This window comes from Podarcis bocagei (genome assembly GCF_964188305.1).
Source record: "Podarcis bocagei genome assembly, chromosome: 3".
Lineage (NCBI taxonomy): Eukaryota > Metazoa > Chordata > Lepidosauria > Squamata > Lacertidae > Podarcis > Podarcis bocagei.
The window spans coordinates 45,463,624-45,488,397 of NC_138127.1; the positions used below are offsets into that span (position 1 = coordinate 45,463,624).

Below are 24,774 nucleotides of genomic sequence, written 5' to 3' on the forward strand. Positions count from 1 at the left end.
GGCTTAAGTTATTCAATACACTCCATGCACTCCGGAGCATTTGATTAACGAAATCATTATTTCTGGATCTTTGCAAAGTATACAGACCTTCTTTTGTAACTATGCATTTCTCCAAGGTGACAGATTACAGGAAACAATCTGTTACTCAGATTGTTACTCAGAAGGGTGGTGATAATGGCTGCTTTGCAAGAAATATCCTGAAGGGTTGCATAATTTGTGTGAAATTGTCAACAATTTCAGAGGTACTAAACAAAATATGTTTAAGAAATAATGATATTCAACTGGGTTGGCTTCTTTTAAATCTTGTTGTTTAGTCGTTTAGTTGTGACCGACTCTTTGTGACCCCATGCACCAGAGCACGCCAGGCACTCCTGTCTTCCACTGCCTTCCACAGTTTGGTCAACTACTGCAATTGGTCTTACAATTGCAATTGGTCACCCCTTGCTTTTTCCTGTAAGTCCAATTGAAGTCATTAACAGTTGTCAACAAGCTTACCACACCTATCAGCCAATCAGCTTACGACACGTATCAGCCATTCCCACCACCCTTCTGAGTAATACCCCTCCCCACCCTCTCACTATTTCAGAGTATCTGAAGAAGTGTGCATGCACACAAAAGCTCATACCAATAACAAACTTAGTTGGTCTCTAAGGTGCTACTGGAAGGAATTTTTTTATTCTGTTCTGAGGTGTGTGTGTGTGTTTTTTAAAGATGTTAGGACCACCTTACTAACATTACAAAAGATGTAATGACCACCACCACAAATGTTTTGCCTGCCTTGACACACACTTGGACCCTCAAACCATTTGGACTGCATAATTTCTTCCAACAATGCTTATTTGCAGAACAGCAAACATGGGCAAATCAGGACCAAAATCATGTTGCTTTCATAGTCTAATTGGTTTTCATCTGGAAGATCTTCCAAACTATTATGCCCTAGTGTTCATTGTCTAGCATGAGAAAATGTTTCCCCACTTATCTGACCACCTGCTGCCATTGCCTATAATGTTTGCAAGGTGATGCTTTCTGTTTTCCTCCCACACAGAGGAAGCAGTAAGGAGACAAAAGCTCATGGCTTGAATACAATTGTTTGTTCCAATATAAACAAGCACAAAAATACCTCTCAGAATAAACCAGAACATTTTCTTCTTTTCTCTGTAACCCCAAAGCCAACTCTAAATTTTTCTTCCAAAGTTCCATATATCATTGTGACTCTCCTGCTCAAGAATGAAATCGGAAGCTGCAATTAATGGAAAGGTCAAATTACACTTTTTGAAAACCAATTAATTGCTCCCCCTCCCAAATCATTGCTTTGCATTTTCCACCAGCTGCAGTCAAACGTTTTTACACATGTTCAGAGTAAGATTTGGTATCTTTCTTCAACTTTTCTTTCTAACTCCAAAGCAATTTGGATTAGTGCATTTGAATGGAGCTCAGCTGTTTGAAGAATAGCTGAGAGAGGCTGCTTAACTTTTCCCAGGTTTAGGGAGAGGGTAGTAAAACTGTGACAAATGAGGGATAGGATATTTGTTAAATTGAACAAAATATAATTAGAGGCAGTGAGATATTTTACTTTCTTGGGCTCCATGATCACTGCAGATGGTGACAGCAGCCACAAAATTAAAAGACGCCTGCTTCTGGGGAGAAAAGCAATGACAAACCTAGACAGCATCTTAAAAAGTAGAGACATAACCTTGCCGACAAAGGTCTGTATAGTAAAAGCTATGGTTTTCCCAGTAGTGATGTATGGAAGTAAGAGCTGGACCATAAAGAAGGCTGATCGCCGAAGAATTTATGCTTTTGAATTATGGTGCTGGAGGAGGCTCTTGAGAGTCCCATGGACTGCAAGAAAAACAAACCTATCCATTCTTAAGGAAATCAGCCCTGAGTGCTCACTGGAAGGACAGATTGTGAAGCTGAGGCTCCAATACTTTTGTCATGAGAAGAGAAGACTCCCTGGAAAAGACCCTGATGCTGGGAAAGAGTGAGGGCACAAGGAGAATGGGACGACAGAGGACGAGATGGTTGGACAGTGTTCTCGAAGCTACCAACATGAGTTTGACCAAACTGCGGGAGGCAGTGGAAGACAGAAGTGCCTGGCGTGCTCTGGTCCATGGGGTCACGAAGAGTTGGACACGACTAAACGACTAAACAACAACAACATAATTAGAAGGGAAGGAAATTCATCAAAGACTAAGAAGTGTTCATAGTTTGTGGCCATTCCTTCACTATAGTATCTTCAAGTGGTACTTGGACTAGGACCATGTTGTTCTTTGGAGATGTATGGAAGCAAAGTGAAACGTGATTGAGCTTCATCTTATTCTTTGAAAGTTGGCATCCACAACCTAATTTTGCTTGTGGTGAGTGCTGGGTCAATGTAAAAGTGCCACCCTACTGAAAGTGGTTGTTGGTATATTGGTATGGGAAACATTATTGATAATTTACAATTGTAACCCCTAATAGGACTACTGTATCACATCAGATACTCGTACTGTTTATTTACTAAAAATTAATTGTACTGTGTATCCAATAAATTGAATGGTTATGGATCATTTTCATAAATGTTTATCTTCCAGTTTGATTTGTTCTGTCGAAATCACTGGGATGTTCTTGCTAATCATATGGCTCAACATTTCCAAGTTCTAGGTACTATGCACTTGTTGTAAACACATGAATATTTTTGTAATGTTCTGAGGTTTGTGGTGCTGTGAACCTGCCTGTGTGTGGCTTGCATGAGAACCCAAAATGACATGAATCAGTGCAGCTCATAAGTAACATTATCATTTCTGTAAGACTTCCTCACCACAGGAAGGGATTCATCCTCTCTCTACCAACCATGATGATATTATGAGGACTACTCATTTAGATGAGTTATATCCACTTGTAATATGAAACTATTCAGCTGTGGCATTTAGAGAGGTGGCATGGTGGTATTTAGGCATTGTCCGGTTTTTAGTAAACCGTCTGAGGTTTGAGGTTTTTACTCTTGCTACCAGTAGCTGAATTCTAAATGTACCAATTTTGCTTTCTTGTTTTTCAGAAAGATAATCTGAAAACCGTTCTATGCTCTTATCCCTTTAGAAAGAAGCCTCTATTTATAATAAAAACAAATAAATTATTATTTCTCTTAGAACATTTACCACCTTTGGCACCATCCATCAATGTTCTGCTCTTGTGACATTTCCCTGCATTTAAGTGGAACTTTCACTGGAGCAGCTCTGCTGGACCATGCTCAGAAATGTGCAGTTTTCCTATTCTGATGTAATTAGAACTTTTCTGTGATGCTGGGAAAAACCCCAAGATGTGACTTAACTTTCATCCTTTGCCTGCACCACAACAGATACCAGATGGCACCCAGGAGAGAAAAAGAGCATAATAACCCTCTTCTATTTGTGTGAAGTGACAACATTAAAACTTTAGCACAGCTGGAGAAGTTGTGTGCATGCAAGGCTCCTCTTGGTGTCCACAATCTTAGTGTTTGTGAAGAGAAGGCAGCTGTAATTGTTCTATGGTTGCTACATTGTGGCTTAGGTATGCCAGATAATTCTGATGTAAAGAGAAGCAGAAATTTTCATTGTTCACTTATTTTGCCCTATGTCAGGAACAGAAACCAATCCAGCACTGGTCCCCACCCATCACCCCTAGCCTGCAAATGAAACTTAATCAATGACTTTTTCTGCATTTAAACTGCATTTGCTTTCAAGAAAATGAATGAACAGTGAGATGAATAACAGACTGTTTGGTAGAAATTGAAGTGCAGGAGAACAGAAACAACACTGATTGTGATGAAGACAAGTCAGAACGAGGATTAAAAGGATTGAATGGGAATAGTTCTCTTCTTACATCCCTGAACCTGTGGTACTTACGATTATGGCACCTGCTTTGCTTCCACACCCATTCCCAATTCCAGCCATTTATGCATTAGATGTGGGGAAGAGCATATAACAACATAACTAAGCTGTCCTAGATGCTATGGTGGGACAAATTAAATGCCTGGCTGTCATGTTCCATGACATGTTCCATGTAACATGCAGTTCTAGCTGAACATCTAGAATAGGTTGGTTTCTTGTATCACTGCCCTAATGCTGCTTTAACTTCACAGTGTAGTATAATTTTGGGGGATGTTGATTGATTGCTGTTTACCCTCTTGGTTGATTAAGAACTTCCAAAGAACATATTTAATGTGTGTCCTGTGTGTTGTTCTGCATAGTGTACAGTAAACATGTGTTGTACACATGATGACAACATGTCAGAGCTGTGATCGTATAGACTGGGCAGAATTGTGCAACTTCTGTCAGCTGCAATTTGAATTCACTCTGAAAATCTTCATCATCAATCATTCATTTGTAGTTAATTAAATCCGCTCTTGGAACCATTGTGTTGGAGTCACCAGGGCCAGCTTCATTTCAAGTAAAAGTAATTAAAAGCACTACTTCTGTTTGCATGAGTGAAGATAAGCAATGTCAATTGGTGTAATAAGTATATATAAATTGACTGCTATTATCTCTTCTGTTCTAGGTATTATGTGTCATTGTGCTAACAACAATCCTGGGATGTATATTTGGGCTGAAACCTAGCTGTACAAGAGATGGTAAGTAATGAAGAATGCTAATATTAGTAGCTGAGTGTCAGGGGTTTAGGAGCAGAGGCAAGGGCAAGGGAGGAAACAGAGAGCGAAGGGGAGGAGGCAGAAGAAAAGATGAGTGATGACGACGACCCGAGATCTCCGAGTCTTTCCAGTGAATCAGAGGATTCACAGAAAGGAGCACCAGTGGCCAGGGCAAGGGGGGAGTTTAGGGGGGCACCCCAGGAAGATAGAGCCAGAGGGGACTCAGAGGAGAGCAGTTGGAAATCGGGACCAGCGTCACCGCTAGGGAGCAGGGAGGAGGAAGGGAGCCAGGGGGCAAGCGCTGGCAGCTCACCACAGGAGGGAGGGCATGAGTCAGGAGTGGCCACACCTCCATCGGGGAGCGAAGAAACGGTTAAGCGGAAAGTGGAAGGTTGGGCGCGCGCGCCAAGTTCAAATGCAGAGGAAGGCGGCGCAGTAAGCAGCCCGGAAAGGGAGCCAGGTCCTAAAGCCCGGCGCAAGGAGGCAGGAGGGTCCGGGTCAGCGTCAGAAGAATCCCGGAAGGAAGAAACCCCGGGGGGCAGAGGGACCCAGAGGAGAACAGTCAGGCGGAAAAGGTGGAGCAGGGCTAGGATATTAAGTTGGTGCACAAGGGGCGGAGAATCAGACGGAGCTTCGCCGATCTAGCTACTAGACGTAGAGTTGCACGCAGCAGCTTGAAAATGGAAACTGTAACTCAATAAAGACTTTTACTTAATGATCGCTGGCTAGCGTGATCCTCTGTGAGCTAGGATCTTCGAGCAGCTCTGACAGTAAGCTCCGTCTCATTCAAGTGTGGGCATCTACAGCCTCGAGGAGGGGAGAGAAGCAGGTGCCTACCAGCGAGCTCACGAACGGCAGCCGACATGACGGCTGAGCAGCAGATAGAGGAACTCAGAAAAGCAGTGTCACAACTGAATGCAGAGGCTCTCGCATCCCGGAAGAGAGAGGAGGAGGCAGCTGCCGCCTGCAGGGATCTCCAAGTCAGGTTAGACGTGCTTACAAAGCAGACACCCAGACAGGAGGGAATTGGGTTGGCGAGACGTACAGGCGGTCTGGTCTCTCACTTCGATGGGAACCTGCAACAGTATCCCAACTTTAGAGCAGATGTACTGTGCGCACTGCAACTGCTGAATAAAGACTTTAGAGATGAGCAAGAGAAGGTGGGATTCATCATGTCCCATTTGCATGGGGATGCTAAAGCATGGCTGCGCAATCTATGGAGAGATAAGGATCCGGCGCTCCAAGATGCGGATGCCTTTATTAAAGCGATGGATGGGTGTTTTTTATCAAGCATTGACGTGGATCTTGCCCGGAAGGAGGTGCATGGACTAAGGCAAGGGAGGGCCAGCGTAAGGCAATATCATGCCCGCTTTTTCGCTTTGGTCAGTGCCCTGGAATGGGACAGAGATTCGGCCCCTGTGAGAGACCTCTTTTGGGAGGGGCTGCACAGCTCGATTAAAGATGAGATCGCGAGGGGGGAGCGACCCCGGACCACCCAGGAGGTCGTTCAGAGGGCACTGGCAGTGGGGGTGCGGCTGGAAGAACGTCCGTGGAGCAGGGACGAAGGGCGTGGAGGGCGCGAACCAGCCAGGGGCCCCTCCTTCCTTCCCAGAGACGCAGCGCGGGTGCAATCCACGCCTCCACCAGGAGGAGGAGCGGAACCTATGGAGGTGGGAGGTGCAAGGGCTCAGTCAGCAACCAGAGCCCTAGCACCGGCAGCAGTGAAAGCGAAGCCTCCTAGAGGGAACAGGAAGTGTTACGTCTGTGAGGAGCCAGGGCACATGGCGAAAGAGTGTCCCCAGAGGCCCCACAAGCTCACTGCAGCCTCAGCAATGGTGACTGCAGCGACGCAGCAAGGTGGACCACAGCAGGGAAACGACGCAGTCTGGCTGGAGGAAGAGGCACTGGGGCCCAGCCAGACGTGTTAGTGACGCAGTCCCCAGAGATTTTGCGGCCCGTGAACCCCCTCCCGCCCAAACCAGTAGTGAGGCTCACCGCATCTCTCCAGCTGCCCAATGGCATCACCATGGACGTGCCAATCACCGTGGACTCGGGCAGCAACGCGGACTTTATAGGGCAGGACTTTGTCGACAAACACGCTATACAGTTGCTGCCGGCCACACTGCCCCTGCAGGTTGTCACGGTGGATGGCAGGGAGCTGCTAGGGGGGCAAGTGGTGAAGCAGACGCCACCGATGGTGATGCGACTTGGGAATCACAGAGAAGTCATCAGCTTCAATGTCACTCAGCTATCGGATACGCCCATTGTATTGGGAATGAGTTGGCTGGACAAGCACAGCCCAACGCTGGCTTGGTACCAGAGGCAGCTGATCTTCGGCTCTTCCTTTTGTGCTGAACACTGCATCGTGCCCCGGCAGGAAGGAGAGGAAGAGGAGTCACAGCTGCTGCTAGGCACGCTGCAAGCGATTCCCCACAAGTACGCAGAATTTTTGGAAGTTTTCTGCGAAAAGGAGGCGGACAGACTACCCCCTCACAGACCATATGACTGCAAAATTGACCTGCTGCCGGGGGCGGCGCTGCCTAAAGGGAAACTGTATTCCATGTCAGAGGACGAACTGCAAGAACTCAAGGAGTTCATAGATCATAATTTGGAGCGCGGTTTCATCCGAGAGTCCAAGGCAGCGGGGGGCAGTCCTGTATTCTTTGTTAAAAAGCGAGACACGCCCCAAAAAAGACTGGTCGTGGACTATCGCATTTTGAACAGTGGGACCAAGCCATCGGACTTCCCCATGCCCCGAATCGACGACCTCCTAGCGAAGGTGCGGAAGGGAAAAGTGTTCACCAAGTTGGACCTGCGAGGGGCGTACAACCTCATTCGCATGCGGGAAGGAGATGAGTGGAAGACGGCCATGTTCACGCCACTGGGGACCTACGAATATAGAGTTATGCCTTTTGGATTGCAAAATGGCTCCCACGTTTTTCAAGCTTTCATGCATCACGTGTTGGCGGGACTTCTCTACAAGACGTGCGTCTGTTTCTTAGATGACATCCTGATCTTTTCGGAATCGCAGCAGGAGCATGACGGGCACGTCAAGGAAGTGCTGAGCAGGCTAAAGCAACATAGGCTCTACGCCAAGCTGGAGAAATGCCAATTTGACGTGACGGAGGTGGACTTTCTGGGCTACAAGCTGTCTGACAAGGGGCTCGCCATGGACAGCGCCAAGGTTCGAGCGGTGTTGGATTGGAAGAGTCCACGCAACCGGAAGGAGGTCCAACGGTTTGTCGGCTTCGCGAACTTCTATCGCAAGTTTATCAAAGGCTTCGCTATGCAGACAGCGGCCATCACAGACACGCTTAGCTCCAAGAAAAAGAAGTTCGTTTGGACAGAGCAGGCGGAGCAGTCCTTTCAGGCGCTCAAGCGTCTCTTCGCGTCGGAAGAGCAGCTGCTTCATGTCAACCCCAGCAGGCCGATGAGGGTGGAGACAGACGCCTCGGACAGAGCCGTGGGGGTGGTCCTGCTGCAGAGGGACCAGCAGGGGGTGTGGCGACCGGGAGCGTTTTACTCCAGGAAGCTCAGCAAGTCCGAGCAGAACTACACCATCTGGGACAGGGAGTTGCTGGCCATTCATGCAGCGTTCAAAGCGTGGAGGCACTTCCTGATCGGCGCCAAGCACACGGTGCAGGTTTGCACGGACCACAAGAATCTGGAGCACTGGCGCACGGCACAGTTCCTAAACCAGAGGCAGATACGTTGGGCTGAGTTCTTTGCGAACTTCGACTTCCGCATAGAGTATGTCCCGGGGGACACTAACATCATGGCGGACGCCCTCTCCCGTAAGCCACAGTATCTGGAGGACGCAACGCCAGCGGCCGCCATGCACATCTTCGCACCAACAGTGTGGGCGTGCGCCGCGGCCACCGTGGACCTGGAGGCGGTGCGACGAGCGTTGCAGGATGACTCCTTCGCGCAAACAAAGATGGCGGAGGTGCAAAGGGGCAAGGCTGCGGCCGACGGTTTCCAGCTACGAGATGGATTGCTCATCCGTAAAGGGGCCATCTACGTGCCGGGAGACGACCTTCGCGCCAAGGTGCTGCAGCAGCTGCACGACGCGCCCACGGCCGGGCACTTTGGCAAGGAGAAGACGGTGGAATTAGTAGCCAGGGATTTCTGGTGGCCTGGAATGAGAGGGGAGGTCGCAGACTATGTGGCGAGGTGCGACACCTGCCAGAGGGCCAAGCCAGTGCACAGACCGCCGGCCGGACTGTTGGAACCGCTGCAAACTCCGGTCGAACCTTGGGAGAGGGTGGCTCTGGACTTTGTCACAGATCTGCCCAGCTCGAGAGGCAAGACGGCAGTGCTGGTGGTGGTGGACCTGTTTTCCAAGATGGCACATTTCATTCCGTGTGCGAAGGTGGCCACGGCGGAGCAAACCGCCAAACTGTTCATAGACCACGTGTTCAAGGTTCACGGTCTGCCACGGTCTATTCTGTCCGACCGGGGGCGGCAGTTCATCTCGAATTTCTGGCAGAAGCTGATGGGCTTCCTGAACGTCAAGATCAACCTGGCGTCGGCGAGACACCCGCAGACCAACGGGCAAGCGGAGCGGGTCAATGCCATCATGCAGCAGTACCTGAGATGTTATGCAAATCAACAGCCTGCGACGTGGGTGGATTACCTGCCGCTTGCCGAGTTCGCCTACAACAACACGAAGCACGTGTCCACGGGGGTCACGCCGTTCTTCGCCAACAATGGGAGGCACCCCAGAACCTTCCCGGGACTGGAAAGAATGGGGGAGGGGGAGCCGCAGACAGCAGATGCGTTCGCGTCGGAGCTGCAGGAAGTCCACGATCAGCTGAGGCGCCACCTGGAGCTGGCCAAACACGCATACAAGGTACAAGCGGACAAGCACAGGAGGGTTGGCGAAGAGCTCCACGTGGGAGACTGGGTCTGGTTAGCAGCCCACGCAGTGCTGGCCAGGTCGTTGGCCAAGAAGAAACTAGGGCATAAACAACTGGGGCCCTACCAAGTCGAAGAGCAGGTCAACCCGGTAGCTTTCAGACTGGCACTTCCGGAGGGTTCCAGAATGCATCCGGTGTTCCACAGATCGGTGCTCACTCCCTCCAAGGCACCGCACAGGTTCCAAGAACCCGGAACGGCGCCGAGTCCGGTCAGAGACAGAACAGGGCACGCGGGAGTGGCACAGAAGGAGCGCATCAACGAAGTCACGGAGATTTTGGACTCCAGATGGGGGGAGGAGGGGGTAGAATACTTTCTCGCCAAGGAGGGCACCCCGGCCAGTGCGAACAGCTGGGTGCCGGGCTACGCTTTGGACGAACCTCTACTCAAAGACGAGTTTCACGCCCTCTTCCCACATAGACCAATGCCAGCAGACTTTTTCGACGACTGGCTTTTCACGCCCACGCTTTCGGCCAGCACTTTCCGGGGGTTCGACTCGGACGAGGACCCGACACAAGACATACGTTCCCCGGAGGGGTCACCCTCGGGATCTGCATCAGAACCCTCGTATTGGTGGGACGATCGACCAGAGGAGCAGTTCCGCAGAAAGTGGCTGGAATGCCCAGGACGAGCAACGCCGCCAGGAGGAAGTGAGGGAGAGACGGACATGGACGTTTTCGGGGACGACCCTGGTTTCGAGCACGGCGGCACAGAGATGGAAGCGGAGGTGACCGTCGTCGACGGGAGCAGGGAGGAAGACCCGGGAGCCTTCAGATGGAGGCCCGCCACGGGAAGCGAACGATATCCGACATTCGTCCCTTTGCAACAGCAGCACCCAGTTCCAGCACCGGAAGGAGGGGAGGGGGGAATGGGGGGCTTCGAGGGGGGGATGGATGTCAGGGGTTTAGGAGCAGAGGCAAGGGCAAGGGAGGAAACAGAGAGCGAAGGGGAGGAGGCAGAAGAAAAGATGAGTGATGACGACGACCCGAGATCTCCGAGTCTTTCCAGTGAATCAGAGGATTCACAGAAAGGAGCACCAGTGGCCAGGGCAAGGGGGGAGTTTAGGGGGGCACCCCAGGAAGATAGAGCCAGAGGGGACTCAGAGGAGAGCAGTTGGAAATCGGGACCAGCGTCACCGCTAGGGAGCAGGGAGGAGGAAGGGAGCCAGGGGGCAAGCGCTGGCAGCTCACCACAGGAGGGAGGGCATGAGTCAGGAGTGGCCACACCTCCATCGGGGAGCGAAGAAACGGTTAAGCGGAAAGTGGAAGGTTGGGCGCGCGCGCCAAGTTCAAATGCAGAGGAAGGCGGCGCAGTAAGCAGCCCGGAAAGGGAGCCAGGTCCTAAAGCCCGGCGCAAGGAGGCAGGAGGGTCCGGGTCAGCGTCAGAAGAATCCCGGAAGGAAGAAACCCCGGGGGGCAGAGGGACCCAGAGGAGAACAGTCAGGCGGAAAAGGTGGAGCAGGGCTAGGATATTAAGTTGGTGCACAAGGGGCGGAGAATCAGACGGAGCTTCGCCGATCTAGCTACTAGACGTAGAGTTGCACGCAGCAGCTTGAAAATGGAAACTGTAACTCAATAAAGACTTTTACTTAATGATCGCTGGCTAGCGTGATCCTCTGTGAGCTAGGATCTTCGAGCAGCTCTGACACTGAGTTTCTTTAGATATAAAAGGTTCACCTTGCCTTCATTAGGTACACAGCATCCATTATTGGTTCTGCCCATTTTCCCATTTATGAATTTGTCATTAAATTTCTGTAACAATCTTGTCATACTACAAATTATGAATGCAAATGATAAAGTTTTTATTAGGCCTGTCACCCAGTTAAGGAAATCTTAGTTAATTAAATGAGGGATTCAATCAGATAGGTGCACTTGTGGGAATGAGTACAATGAGTCCTGCTAGAGCAATGAGGTTTTCCCCCCTTGCTCTGTGCCCCCAAATTGGCTCAGGGGGTTGGAAGAACCTCCAGGACCACACAGAGGTAGGGGAGGAGAGCCTATTCCATCGGGCAAGCAGAAATGCTTGCATTTATGGAACAGTCATAATTGCATGACATTAAATTCCACTCAAAGGCAAGTGAAAGTCAGACTGCCATCCTATAAAGTCCCTTTCCACAGAGCCCATGTACAGTGACTAATCCATTGTGTTTATATCTGTGGTTCTCATGTTGGTTATGTTTCATGCAAAGGCTTCCACATTGTTTTGCCAATGGTACACTTAACATACTGCAGAAAAGGCAGACATACCAAACTTGCATTGTATGATAAATGAGCCATTTGAGGAATTGCATGGGTAGAAATATTTATGTGTGTCATATGAAGGAGACATTGAAGGAGCAGATTTAACAATTTTCCTACTTCCAGGCCAGTGCAGAGCCCAGGGACATCATTTGAGTTCTGCTTTCAGTTGTGGGTAGGGCTAAGGTTAGCATGAAATGGATTACTTTTATCATTATCGCTGGTGGAAATGGCATATTCTGTTACTTCTGCACAGATCCATTGAGCTAAGTTTTCTGATGAGGAAGAAAAACTAATGGGGCTAATCGAAATAGCAGTATTGGTGCACAGTCTCTATTGATTGCAGTGGAAGCCTGTTGGCTCATGTCTGCCCCTCATATATTTCTTCGCAGATTGCTCGCCATCCATGCACAATTCCCACAGTACTTTTCGTTAGACTAAGAATTAGTGAAGGGGATCTATTTTTTCATGCAAATTTACTCCTGGGTCCATGATGAAATGTTAATTAATGTAGTATCAATGTTCAATTGCTAACATCAAGTAAATATGAACCATTTCAGTCAAAACCTGCAAAGGCCGTTGCTATGAGAGAACATTTGGAAGTTGCCGCTGCGACAAAGAATGTGTTAAACTTGGAAACTGCTGTTTAGATTTCCAAGAAGCCTGTATAGAACCGGGTAAGCATCACTTTTTTGTATAAAATTTGTTCCCGTTCTTGAAGCAGCTTAGCATGTGGGTGAGCTGGGAGACATGAACCAGCTGCTGTCCTGTTACAGCTGCTGTCCCATTGCCATTTCAAACCATCATAGTCTGATCAAAACACTCTGCATTTTTCCTAAACAAAATGCTGCTTCTAAGACTGCAGCAGTTATTGATGCTGTTCCATGAAAGTGCTTAGACATTTTAGAAAATGACAGAGTCTTCTGCAGGCAAAACAACTCAATTACTGCATACAAGGACCAGGTCAGATGTCCCTGTATATTGCTGGTCCCTCAGACTATCTAAAGATTAGTGGGAGAGGGAATGAACTGGAAGGTAGGAGCAGTGGCATAGCGTGGGTTGTCAGCACCCGGGGCAAGTAATTTGCGCCCCCTAACCTGTGGATTTGCGCCCCCTAACCCTAACCCCCAGATGTTGCGCCCGGTGTGGCCGGCCCCCCCTGCACCCCCCACGCTACGCCACTGGGTAGGAGTGGTAGATGGGGAAGAAAGGTGTGCTGAGTTCTCTCTCCTACCTATTACTTTCCCCCTTAAGTCCTCTCCTCTGAGGTATTTCTCACCACCTGTGGTTCCCATATATGTTTTTGAAATGGCTGGGGCATTTTTGAAATGGCTGAACAGGTTTCAGGCAAGCATCTGGCTTCTGCTTTCTCCCTTCAAATCATGCCTCACCACTGCCAGCTCATCTGATGTTTCCAGAAATTGTGTGAAAGTCGGTGAGGATTCATGAAAACTAATCCAAATTTAATTATTATTATTATTTTTTACTGATAATTCAGACTGATGCAAGATCAGCAAGGTGTAGTGGTTTTGTTCTCAGCATGAATAGGAAGTTGTATCCTGACTTGAAAGGGAGCTAAACCATAAAGGCAGTTTAACACTTTTTTTCTGTCATGTTTCAGGAATTTAGAATTGTATGGATATCAGGCCTGGCATAGGAAACGCCAAAGCCACAATGATTCTCCTGTTCCAGAGCTCCTCTTTGTTTCTTTCTTTGTTTTTTTTTTGAAGCATCACTCTGCTAATCCAGGAATTACAGTGATGCAATGTCAGGGGCACTGTGGAGAACTAAAATAGCAGCCCCTGGCACTCCTCTGCAGGAGTCAGCTGCACCATTCTGGGACTCTTTGTTTTTCTCCTTCTTGGTGCTCCATTGAGTGCTGGGAACAAGTAAAAGAAGTAAGGCTCCGGGGAGCCCAGAGTAGTGCAAAGAGTGGTGCTTCTCTGTTGACTGCTTCCACTGTAGCTGCCTGCCTGCTCAAAGTAACATGAGTTGTTGTACTGCACAGTTGCTTCCTGCTGATAGTTCTGCCATCCCCATCTTCCCCAGAGGAATGCAGGCAGTGGCTCTTCTAAGCTGCAAGGTGGATAGGCAAAGAGGAAGCATCTTCTGGGCAAGGAGTGGAGAAGATGATGAGTGGGGAGGAGCTGCTGTCTGTGCTACTGTGAGCTGCCTGTGCTGGCAATGGAAGAAAAGCATGGTTGCCTTGTACTACTCTGGGTTCTGCAGCCCCATATTGTTTTCTTTCTTTCCTGATAGTCAGTGGAGGGCTGGAAGTCAAATGAAAACAAATTAGACAGGCTGCAGGATTCAGAATACCATAGAAGGTGGCACTCTTCTTTTGGTGTTGGTTGCCCACCAATGGTAGCAGAGGTGGTGACTTCTACTACTTTGTACCCAGGCCCCCATCTGCTAGTTAAGGCTGCTAGGGATTGGGGGGGGGGGTCATAGACATGGAGATTTCCATAGGGGGCACCTTGCCAACAACCCCCAAACCTGGAGTTAGACATATGGAGAAGATATTAAAATGACTAGCTTTTATAAAGGCGACATCTACAAAAGTGCCAGTAAAGAAATGATGCCTCCTTTGATTTGTACCCATATAATTGCATTCAGATATCCTTCTACGCAATACCCAGTTCAGCCATAATTAACTAAAAGTGGGGTGGGTTCCATGCATTTGCAGCTCATATATGGAACTGTACCAAATTTCGGTGTGGGGAGAAGAACCGGCCAGAGTACCTCTGCTCCTGTTCAGAAGACTGTGTGAAAAATAACAACTGCTGTGTCAATTATTACTCAGTGTGTGAAGGTAAAATATTATGTTTGTTTTATCGCTGACTGGTTAAAAGCTGTGAAAGGAGGAAGTATTGGACTGGGTTATTTGCTCTACTTGGTCAAAGTACTGATAGCTGCTTTGATTTGAAAAATCTAAGGAAACCTATCCTTGGCTGAGATCCAAAGAGCTACTGTTGCCATACTTGCAGTTGTCAAGCACGTAGACACTTTATGGGGGGAAACAACAACAACTCTTATGTCAGGTAGCCTGTGCTTGAAAAACAATAAGTAAGTGTGGCAGATTATGCCCAATATTCAGGAGATTCAGGCAGGCTCCATCTGGAGTCTATTCTGGTTCTTCCTGATCTAGGGCTGCCACAGACTCCACAACAGCATTCTGGCAATCTTAGGAATTGCCCAAAGGATTTGGGCACATTCTGTTGGGTTTTGTCTTCTCTCCTTCAAAAATGGGTTTGCTATTTGGCATTGGAGGCTGCCACTCAAGAATCACAATCTCACCAATTAAGTGTAGCTGAAGAATCCTTTTAATCTTGACTCCCTCCTCCCCACCAGGACCAGACTAGATGTAATGGGGCCAACCAAATAATTTTGTCACTCACAGGTCTCCGCCATTCACATATAGAACAGGGACTTTTGATGAAGCATTTGATTTTCGCCTCAAATGGGGAGCATGGGTGGCGGCAGATGAACTTTCCATCATCCCTACCCTTCTGTCATGTGTTTCATTGTTTCAGCCACTTTTCATGGTCTGACTCACCAGCAGTAGCTGCATTGGGCTAAGAGAAAAATAGCTTGAGCAGCAGAGTTTGAAGGTGCAGCAGTCCCAAGACTGCTCTTATAGCTGCAAATAATAATAATAATAATAATAATAATAATAATAATATGCCAGGTATGTTGGAATAAGCACTTTGAAGATTACAGTTTATTATCTCAGGGGAGGGGGGTTAAAAAGAAATGCTGTCAATATTCAAAATGACCTTTTCTTAATTGCTGCTATTATAAGTATTTAGGGTTGAGATACAAGATGTAGCTTAGGTGCACACTCCCACACGATTATTATTTTTGCTATAAAACTTTTTTTAAAAAAAGAACTGCGGATCCCATTATATATCTTAAATTGCTTTAAACTCCTTTGGGGGGGCACTTTTTATGGGGTATGGGGACAGCTTCAGTAGCAGATGGGACACCACCACTTCTCCTGACCTCCAGTTGAGCACATCTCTGCTACTTACTAGGAGATAGAGTGGAAGATAGTGGTGAGGTCAGTGCAGTACAAACATACCTGCAGAACCAATCTGACATTCCTGCTGGTGCATTTATGCCATGCCAAGCTCCCTGTTGCTTGGCCCTTTCTGTCAACCTCCAGATAAGCAGCAGCAATGTGATGGACCAGAGGGTAGCTGAGTTGGGGGAGGGCAACATACCATCTGCAACTGGCAGCTTCTTCAAGAAACAGAAGACCCAATCCCTCAGTTCTTTGGCTCCCAACCTATATCTTAGAATGAATTCCTAGAAGTTGTACTCCTACTTCTTTTTTTTAAAAGAATGCATTAAATGACCATGTTGATGGGTTTCAATGTCAGGAAATGCATTGCTTTTAACTTCCCATACTTGCATATCAACTCAGTTTTCCCCTTTCACGTAATAGAATGCTACTAACAATTGAATAATATACTGATATCCTTCTTTTTGAAAATAAGGAAGGACAAGCTGGCTTGAAGAAAAATGTGAGGACTTAAATGAACCCCAGTGCCCAGAAGGGTAAGAATCTGTATATCTTTTGCATCTTTCTAAAAAAGAGAGGGTGTTGTGGCACTGTAAATCTTTCTGTAGCAGTTGTGCAGCAACATCTGAAGGTGTCACATTCTTTCATCCCTGCCATCCTTCCTGACATAAGTTTCTCTCTTCATATATATTAGCCTTGGCATTGGCTCCCTGTTCATTTCCTGGTCCAGATTCATGTTCACTGAGGCTGATGGGAGTTGGACATCTGAACAGCCATTAATGAACTGCCACCTATGCTTTAAACCATTCTTCCAGACTGATCCTTTCCCAGTTTTCCAAAGGTTTTTAATGAGATTATAAGGATTGAGCTGTTCATCATAAGGCTTGGCCCAGACTGGTTGTATTCAGACTTTTGGTGCTCCAACTAGAATTAGTCATTGCTCCCACAAGCATCAACACAAATGTTAGTGGGAGAGACCCAGCTAAAGTTAAGCACATTAATCCCATGGATTCCAGTTGGAATTCTAGTGGGGCAAGTCTCACTTTGTTCAAGGGGACTTATGCCCAAGTAAGTGCATATAGGATTGTTGCCTGAATATATATAACTTGGACTGGATCTTACCTACTGAGAATCAAAAGAGCAGCCGAGAAGGAAACAGTATCACATTTGGAGGTGTTTTGCCCTTCTAGGCATATGATGTGGGCCAGTTTAAATGCTATAGCCAGTTAAAATAAATATTCAATGAATTCCCATCCCACTCTTCATCCCAAATGAGCCCAGGGTGGCAAACATAAAAAGTCATAACAATACAATTTAAAGCAAAACAAAATAAATTTAAAACAATTTAAAGACCAAATGAAATATTTCAAAACATTTTTTAAAATATCTAAAAATATTTAAAAATATTTAGAATATCTAAGAACATTTAAAAGCAATCACATATCCTCACAGCTGCTAATTTTCAAAGTTGCCAAGGCTAGTGTTTTTCAGCCATCAAATGTATTTCCTGGAGTGCATCTCCTATTTACAAGTCTGGTGGCAGGTGCATGCATGTTCCCAGTGACAGCAGCTAACCCAAGTCCACTCAGTGTTGGAAAAATCATTGTCATCTTGTGGAGCAAGGTAGTGCAATTTGATAAGACTTGACTGGAGTTTTGCTTTGCCTCTTTTTCTGGAATGGAGAATCCTGGTGTTTTGTCTGGATGCATTCTCAATGTTTGTGAACATTGTAAACAAGGCAAAGCTATCAATCTTCTTGGACATAACAGTCACTTATATGAGGCAAACTGATTGACATATGACCAAAGGGAAACAGTTTGGATGAGTAGCGTACTATATTTAACCTGAGGTTTTTCTTGCCAATGCCAAACCAGAAGACAATTTGCAAAAAGAAACAAGTTACTTCCCAACCTGTTATTTTAAATTGGCTAGACATTTCATTCATTTAAAAAATTGGCACTAAGCATTGATTTGAAGCTCTTATGCTGCCTGAGGAATATAACTAAAAAAGATTTTATATATATATAGAGAGAGAGTAAACTAACACTTAGCCATTTTCCTCAGAAGTCCTACTAATTTCAGTGGCACATTAAAAGAACCTTGCTGATCAGAACAAAGGACCATCTTGTCCAGCCTCCTTTTCTCCCAGTGGCCAACCAGGTGTCTTTGGGTTGTCCATAAGCAGGACATACACCCAGTCCTCCCTCCCCATTTGTGATTCCCAGCAGCTAGTATTCAAGACACTCCACTTCTGGCACCATAGACATCATGGCTAGTAGCCATTGATGAATCTTACTTCCCACCAAATGTGCTTCAGAGAGCAGCCTTACCATGATAAAATCTGCTGCTATTTAAATGTTTCATTGACTATAAAATAAACTCTAGTATGGAACAAAGAGCATGTGTGTGGAGGTGCTATCCAACTTGCAAAAGAGAAAAGGAATGATGGCTAAAAACTAAACAGAAGACAATCAGCTGCCTGCTGAAAAGTAAATGCACAACATTCTTATAGAAATATGAGAATTCTGGGTACTTAACCCCAATCCCAAGGATATTCTCTCAGCCTTTGTTTGTGTTTTGTGCCCATTTTTTTGAGATGACAGCTTTAGAACAGATTTGGTGAAGCTCAGATGATACATCCGCTCATAAGAAAAGTACAGAACTCCTTTCACACTTTCTTCAGAAAACGTTGGTACATTTCATCACTACATTTGACTTAGAGAGGTGGGTCATCAAGCCAAATCCACTGCTAGCAGCAGAAAACCTGCCTGAAGCATCTCTATCTTATTAAATGCTCCTCTCCAATAGAGGGAACTTTGGTATAGAGTGAATACCTAGGTAAACTTAAAAGATCACCCAACTATTTTAGCTAAATGTGTCAAGTCCATCAAAACTAATGCAATCTCTTATTTTTGCATCCTGTTCTTACAGATACCCAGTGATCGAGATTCTTTTAATTAATTTGCTTAACCAGTGCCCAACCAGTTCCGCAGGTTTCCCAGACATTTTTCCTAAATCTTTCAGGCTCCAGTCTGAGCTCATTACAGCATCTCTTATATAAACATCAAGTGATTACCATTTTCTTTAATGACAACCCTTTAGGAATGCCATTCCCCATCACCACTCCTCGCTGTCCCTCCATAAATGTGATTGTATTGTAATATTAAGGTTTTACAGGGACTGATTTCTGTATGAATGTATTTTTTTTACTAGTTAGTACTTGCAATATTTATTACTTATAATGATAACCCTAGTTTAAATTATATGCTTTTACATATTATTTCCACTGCATTATATGATATTTGGATATATTTATTAAATTATAATTAACAATATGTTATTGTTCTATATTTATTTGACTTCTGTGCCTTGTGGGTACCATTCTTTCTAAAATGTGGAAACTAACTTTATGAAGCAAATAAATGGAAAGGACTCATTGTAGTTACCAAGGAGATAAATGAACTTTCCAGCATATTTATTGCACTAGAGTTGCCTTTGGCTAGGCTCCCGGCAACATTTTTTGTAGCATATGTCATTATGCTCCTTGCTACGTATTCAGCGCTCTTTTGTCTAGATAAGGGGTCAGCAAACTTTTTCAGTAGGGGCCCCGGTCCACTATCCCTCAGACCTTGGGGGGGGGGGGCTGGACTATATTTTGAAAAACAAAACAAAAATGAATTCCTATGTTCCACAAATAACCCAGAAATGCATTTTAAATAAAAGGACACAATCTACTCATGTAAAAACATGCTGATTCCTGGACTTAGGCTGGATTTAGAAGGCAATTGGGCTGGATCCGGCCCCCAAGCCTTAGTTTACCTACCCGTGGTCTAGATGTTCAGTCTTTTCACACAATGCAAAAGGGTTTGGAAGTATAGCTTGAATTTATCTAAATGTGTGGCTTTTAAAAATCAGAATTGGTGAGATTGGTGCCTGTTAACCCTATTCAGGTGTCAAACAAATTGTGGAGCAGGTGACTGAGGGCTGCTGGCTCCTGCCCTCACGTTTGTGTCTCTGCTGGCCTTTCAAAGGATCCTGGATCACAGGGAAGCATACACATATAGAGTGGCTCCCCTCTTCAGACTTTCCCTTCAATCTGTAGACAGCAGTGACTTGATGGCATGTGTGGGGTCATTGGGTGTGGTCCCACTCTCTTCTTTATGAGCACATGGGGGAGAGCACCCAAAGGGGCGTAAAGAGTACTTGGAGAAAGAGTGAACAGCTAATAAATTCTTGCCTTTAACTGTCTCATTTCTAATTGCTCAGGTTTTCAAAACCTCCACTGTTGTTGTTTTCCTTGGATGGATTCAGAGCTGAGTATTTGCACACATGGGGTAGACTTCTTCCTGTTATTAACAAATTACGTGAGTAGCTTCTCTGTCTGAGCCACAGCATGTTGATCTATTAAGAATGTAATAATAAATCTAAACAGTACTTTCCCCTTGAACATGTTGTCTGCCCTCATGAGCTTCTCACACTTCCCGTAAACTCATTTTGACCCAAATGAAGGTGGCAGTTTTATAGCGGCTGATGAGTCAAAAGACAAGAGAGACTTTGATGAAGCCAAGCCTGGGTTCTATGAAGGGCAGGCATGATTAGACAACCGTTACTGTGGCTGGACAGCGATCATTTTGAAAGTGACCACAGTTCAAAACATGGAAAAATTTGGCGAGACAAGACTCTTGGACTCTTAAGGAGTTAGTATTGGGGATGAGGGCAGAAGAATGTTAAAAATAGAATATAGTCAGCAAGAATTTCAGTTGACTTGATTTTTTTAAAAAAACAACAACAAAGCAGCAACTCACACAACATATGCCCAACACATGGTTTATTTATTTGAATTTCAAACTGGGAGAGTTGGGGGGGGAGAGACAAGACAACCCCTGCTTTTCCCTATAGCCCCCTGTACCTCCTGTAAATCTGCTCCAGAAGGTGGCTGGGAATCTCCAGAATACAAAGGAGGTAGCAAGAGGGGAAGACGAATTGGTGGAAACCACTGCCATCCCTGACCTCCAGCGGGTCATATTCTGCCATATTGAAGTGAACCAAACAAGCTTGTTTTAAAGCTGTTATAGGTAAAGCCTATGATTTTAGTCCAGAAAGTCCTGTATGTAAACAGAAGGCAGTTTTGCTCACCTAAATTCTTCCTGTTGACTTCTCTTCCTGTTCCCCTCTATCTGTCCACCCTGCTTTAGTGCCTGTGTCCTATCTCATCAGGAGCAGTGGGTTTTTTTGTTTTGCGGTGTGTGTGTTATAGAGAGTTGCAGTGGGGAGATGGAAAGCCCCATTGTGCGTGAAAGCTCCATCACATCATTATACTTGTGCTTGCATATCTCTAGATCAAATCCATTATGCATACTGGTGTGGAGCACTGCAAGAGCAAAGTCTATGCTGTGGTATGCAGCATACTGAGAAAACAATGGAGCATTGATTGACTATATAAAAATTCAGGGGGCAGAATTAGCCTGTAACTTAGCAACATAGTAATTCCGTGGCAGTTCTTTGTTTAAATGTTTAGATATCTAAAAAGTTGTAAAGAGAGTGAGAGACAAGTGCTTAGTGGACATGTTTTGGCAACAGCACAGTATTTCTAATTTTACAATAATGTAAGCATTTATGTTGAATTAGCTTGCTAATCAGAACAGGGAACAGGTACAAACACATGCACACAAACCAGTTTCTAGAACAACTTTCTTTTGCTATGTTTATTAGCTACAGCTGTCACATAAACACAGGCTAAGTTCATTTGGAAGGTGACATGACGTAGCATTGGTCTAAAAACTCTAAAGCAAAAGTAGTCAGTGTGGTGCCCTCCAGACTCCTGTCATCCCTAACCATGGACTATGCTGCCTAAGGCTGATGGGAGTTGGGAGTCCAATAACACCGTGTTGGCCACCCTGTTCTGAACCTTTGAGCCTGTAGCTTCCTATCATCCTGAGACAGAGGGGATGTTGGATACTTTAATTTTGAGATGATTACCAAATATTTTCCGTGAGTTGAATTAAAGAAGCAAAATGTTTGCATCTCTAGTTTCTGAAAATCTCATTTATTTGAATATACAGTAAGGAATGACCTTGTGGATTTGCCTAGGAGGGTCAGCTGGACTTCTTTCAGGTCTTACCTAGTGCTTCCTCATCCTGCTTAATAGTAGTGGGTGGTAGGGTAGCAGTGCTTACCTGAAGGGAGAATGGGAGGTACAAGGCTGTGGTGAGGCCAGCACAGTGCAAACACGCCAGCAGGAGCTGGTGGCATTGATTCCTCTGCTGGAAGGTCAGGCAAGTGCCATCACTCTGCTCTGCTCCACTACTGCTTCTTAACCTGATAAGCCCATAGTGTGAAAAGAGGATGAGGAGTGAAGGAATAAGGTCATGGGGCCTAATAAAAGCCCAGAAGGACTCCTGTCAAGGTATCTTTCATTTGACCACCATTACCCATTTCAGAGTGGTAATGAATGGCATGTTACTTTAAGAATTGAGATGAGAAGGGCATTCTTTAGATTTGTTTATGGAAGTATAAGTTCTGGAGATTATTTGTTTTCTTTTTAAGTTAGCACTAGAAACCAAAGACTGTCTCTGTAGATTTCTAAAGATTTAGTTTATTGATCCAGCAATGTAGGGTGGTCATAAACTGAAAACCACAAGAGGCAGGACTCTAAAGTGGAAAACTGTTAGCATCAAAAGTTCCTATGTTTACTCTCTTTATGTTTATGAGAGTCAGTTGACGCATTCATATTGCTATGTGGTAGCGATTTGCTATACAGCAACAAATTGCTATACGGTTGTGGTTGTCTGGGAGGAACTCCCCATGGCTCCCCAGACAGTTTATGTGAATATAGTTGCCACTCGCTGTCACTGCAAGTCAGTTGTGCTCCAACCAGCTACCAATCTGTAAATGCAGCTGGGAAAATGACCTTTGGTGCAATTGACAATTTTGTCATATTCTTATACCACTTTGTAAAGTATTTGTATGAAAAAATATATTATCTGTCAATGTGGCATTGTTAGACAATTCTAATTTTATTTTGCTTCCTACAAAAGGAAAATGTGGAACATACGCTCATGGCATGAGACCAGTGTATCCATCAAAAACATTTCCCAATCATTACAGCATTGTCACGGTAAGAGCATCTTGGGATTCCTACACACCACACACACCCACACACCCGCCCACACACCCTAGGAGGAAGAAAGTGGATTTCATTCTATACTATTTCATTTTCAGTTCATTAGTAAGAGAGTACGCAAAATTGTACAATATTGCAGTCAGCACGTTTTAAGAGAATTTTGGCTCTCAAGTTCCATTGCTTGTTAATAGTGTAAGGATTCTTGTGGGAAACAGAAGGATAACTGCAGAAAATGCATAATGCAAATGTGTACCTGTGAAATGCCTAGATGCTAATACCAAAGAGGCAACACCAGTTCAGAGAGGTGGGCAGGGGCGGAGGAGGAAGTAATTAGATGCTTGCCTAAGGCAGAGCTTTCATGTTGCTTTGTGCATGATAGCTGACACAGACTAAAAGGGGTAGTTAATGAATCTCGTTATCCTTTTGCTGGTAACTAGCCATTCTCACAGTCTCAGGAAGTGCTTGGCAACTGCTTCCCTCAAATTCAGATTCCTCAGTCAATGCCATTTCTTAAGTAACACATTAGATCAGTGTCCTGAAAAAAGCAAATTAAGCCTTGTTATCTTTTTATCACCTGGATACTAGCAATTACCCCTAAGTAAGACTATAAATCCCAAGCCTGAACATCTGTATGTTGAGAGCCGTGGTAGCGGGGAATTGGAGTCTTAACAACATCTTGGAATCACCATTTTGACTACCCTTTAGAGACTCATAACCATTTAGGGTGCCTTGTGACTGTCAGTACTTTGTGGAAGAGATTCAGTCACATACCAGAGCTTTATATTTGCACAATTAAAGTGGATTAAAGTACTCTGTAATTCTAGTGCAATGAATCCACTTAAAATCAACCACAGATTTTGTGGTTTGGAAAGTGATGGGGTGAATAAACAATTAACAGGAAGGTGTGTTAACCCCCTCCCAACCAAATTAGGAGGAATGCCAGATGAATGTTCATTTCCATATAACTGCCCATAAATAAAGCAGCTCAAATGCTCAATCGGGACTGGACAAAGCTAATCACCACCTAAGCTTCATGCAAGCAAATCGGGATGAACACTCCAATAAAGAGGTTTGCTGGAGGAGCCCTTAGACAAAATCTGGTGAAGCACTTACATTTCTAACATTATACATGTGTGTAATGTGATATCTTTTGGCTAGTTTTTAAAAAGTATATTTTAACCTTTTGTTTGCCAAAAACTCAGTGACTTAAAAATATGAAAGCAGTCCATCCCTTTTCATATCTTTTCCCCACCCCTTGAGTCCATGATGCTAATTGAAATACCATTCCCATCCCAGCCTTTCTTTACCCTCTTTCTTGTTCTGTCTCTCTTGCCTTTCAAATTAACACTGCCTCTTTGTTAATCTTCCCACACTCGTTAAGAGGTGTGTCCTACTAATTTGTTGTTCTGTGTGAATGGAGAGTATGCCCTACAATCACCCCAAACTCTGGTGGGGCTGTACATTATAGGGGGAGATTGGTAAAGATAAGCAATATGTCAAGTTGGTTGGACCTGCAAGTGTTATTGCTCAAATACAGTGCCTTGTCCCCAGATGGTTGGAAGCAGAAGCAATGTTGATACACATGCAATGAATCAATCTTATTTTTCAGGGCTTATACCCAGAATCCCATGGTCTAGTGGATAATAAAATGTACGACCCAAAGAGAAATGCTATCTTCACTCTCAGAAACGTAGAGAAGTTTAATCCACAGTGGTACCAAGGACAGCCAGTAAGTGCTAATTATATTATATTTTACTTATTTCATATCCTGCCCTTCCTGCCAAAACTTATATGCCAATATAATATATAGTTTATCCTAACAACCCATGAAAGAATTGAAAATTTAAGTATCTTTTGCTTTTAT

At 45.3% G+C, this 24,774-nt stretch overlaps 1 protein-coding gene across 1 annotated transcript in view; it reads left to right on the forward strand.

Moving 5' to 3' along the window:
- The window catches only part of ENPP1 (ectonucleotide pyrophosphatase/phosphodiesterase 1), a 53,825-nt gene that overhangs the window by 8,978 nt on the left and 20,073 nt on the right, over positions 1 to 24,774 (forward strand). Inside the window, exons 2-8 of the mRNA XM_081187643.1 lie at positions 4,519 to 4,591; positions 12,324 to 12,440; positions 14,450 to 14,575; positions 16,263 to 16,323; positions 20,054 to 20,151; positions 22,825 to 22,904; positions 24,520 to 24,639. Coding sequence (XP_081043769.1) covers positions 4,519 to 4,591; positions 12,324 to 12,440; positions 14,450 to 14,575; positions 16,263 to 16,323; positions 20,054 to 20,151; positions 22,825 to 22,904; positions 24,520 to 24,639 — 675 coding nt within the window. The remainder of the gene's footprint in view (positions 1 to 4,518; positions 4,592 to 12,323; positions 12,441 to 14,449; positions 14,576 to 16,262; positions 16,324 to 20,053; positions 20,152 to 22,824; positions 22,905 to 24,519; positions 24,640 to 24,774) is intronic.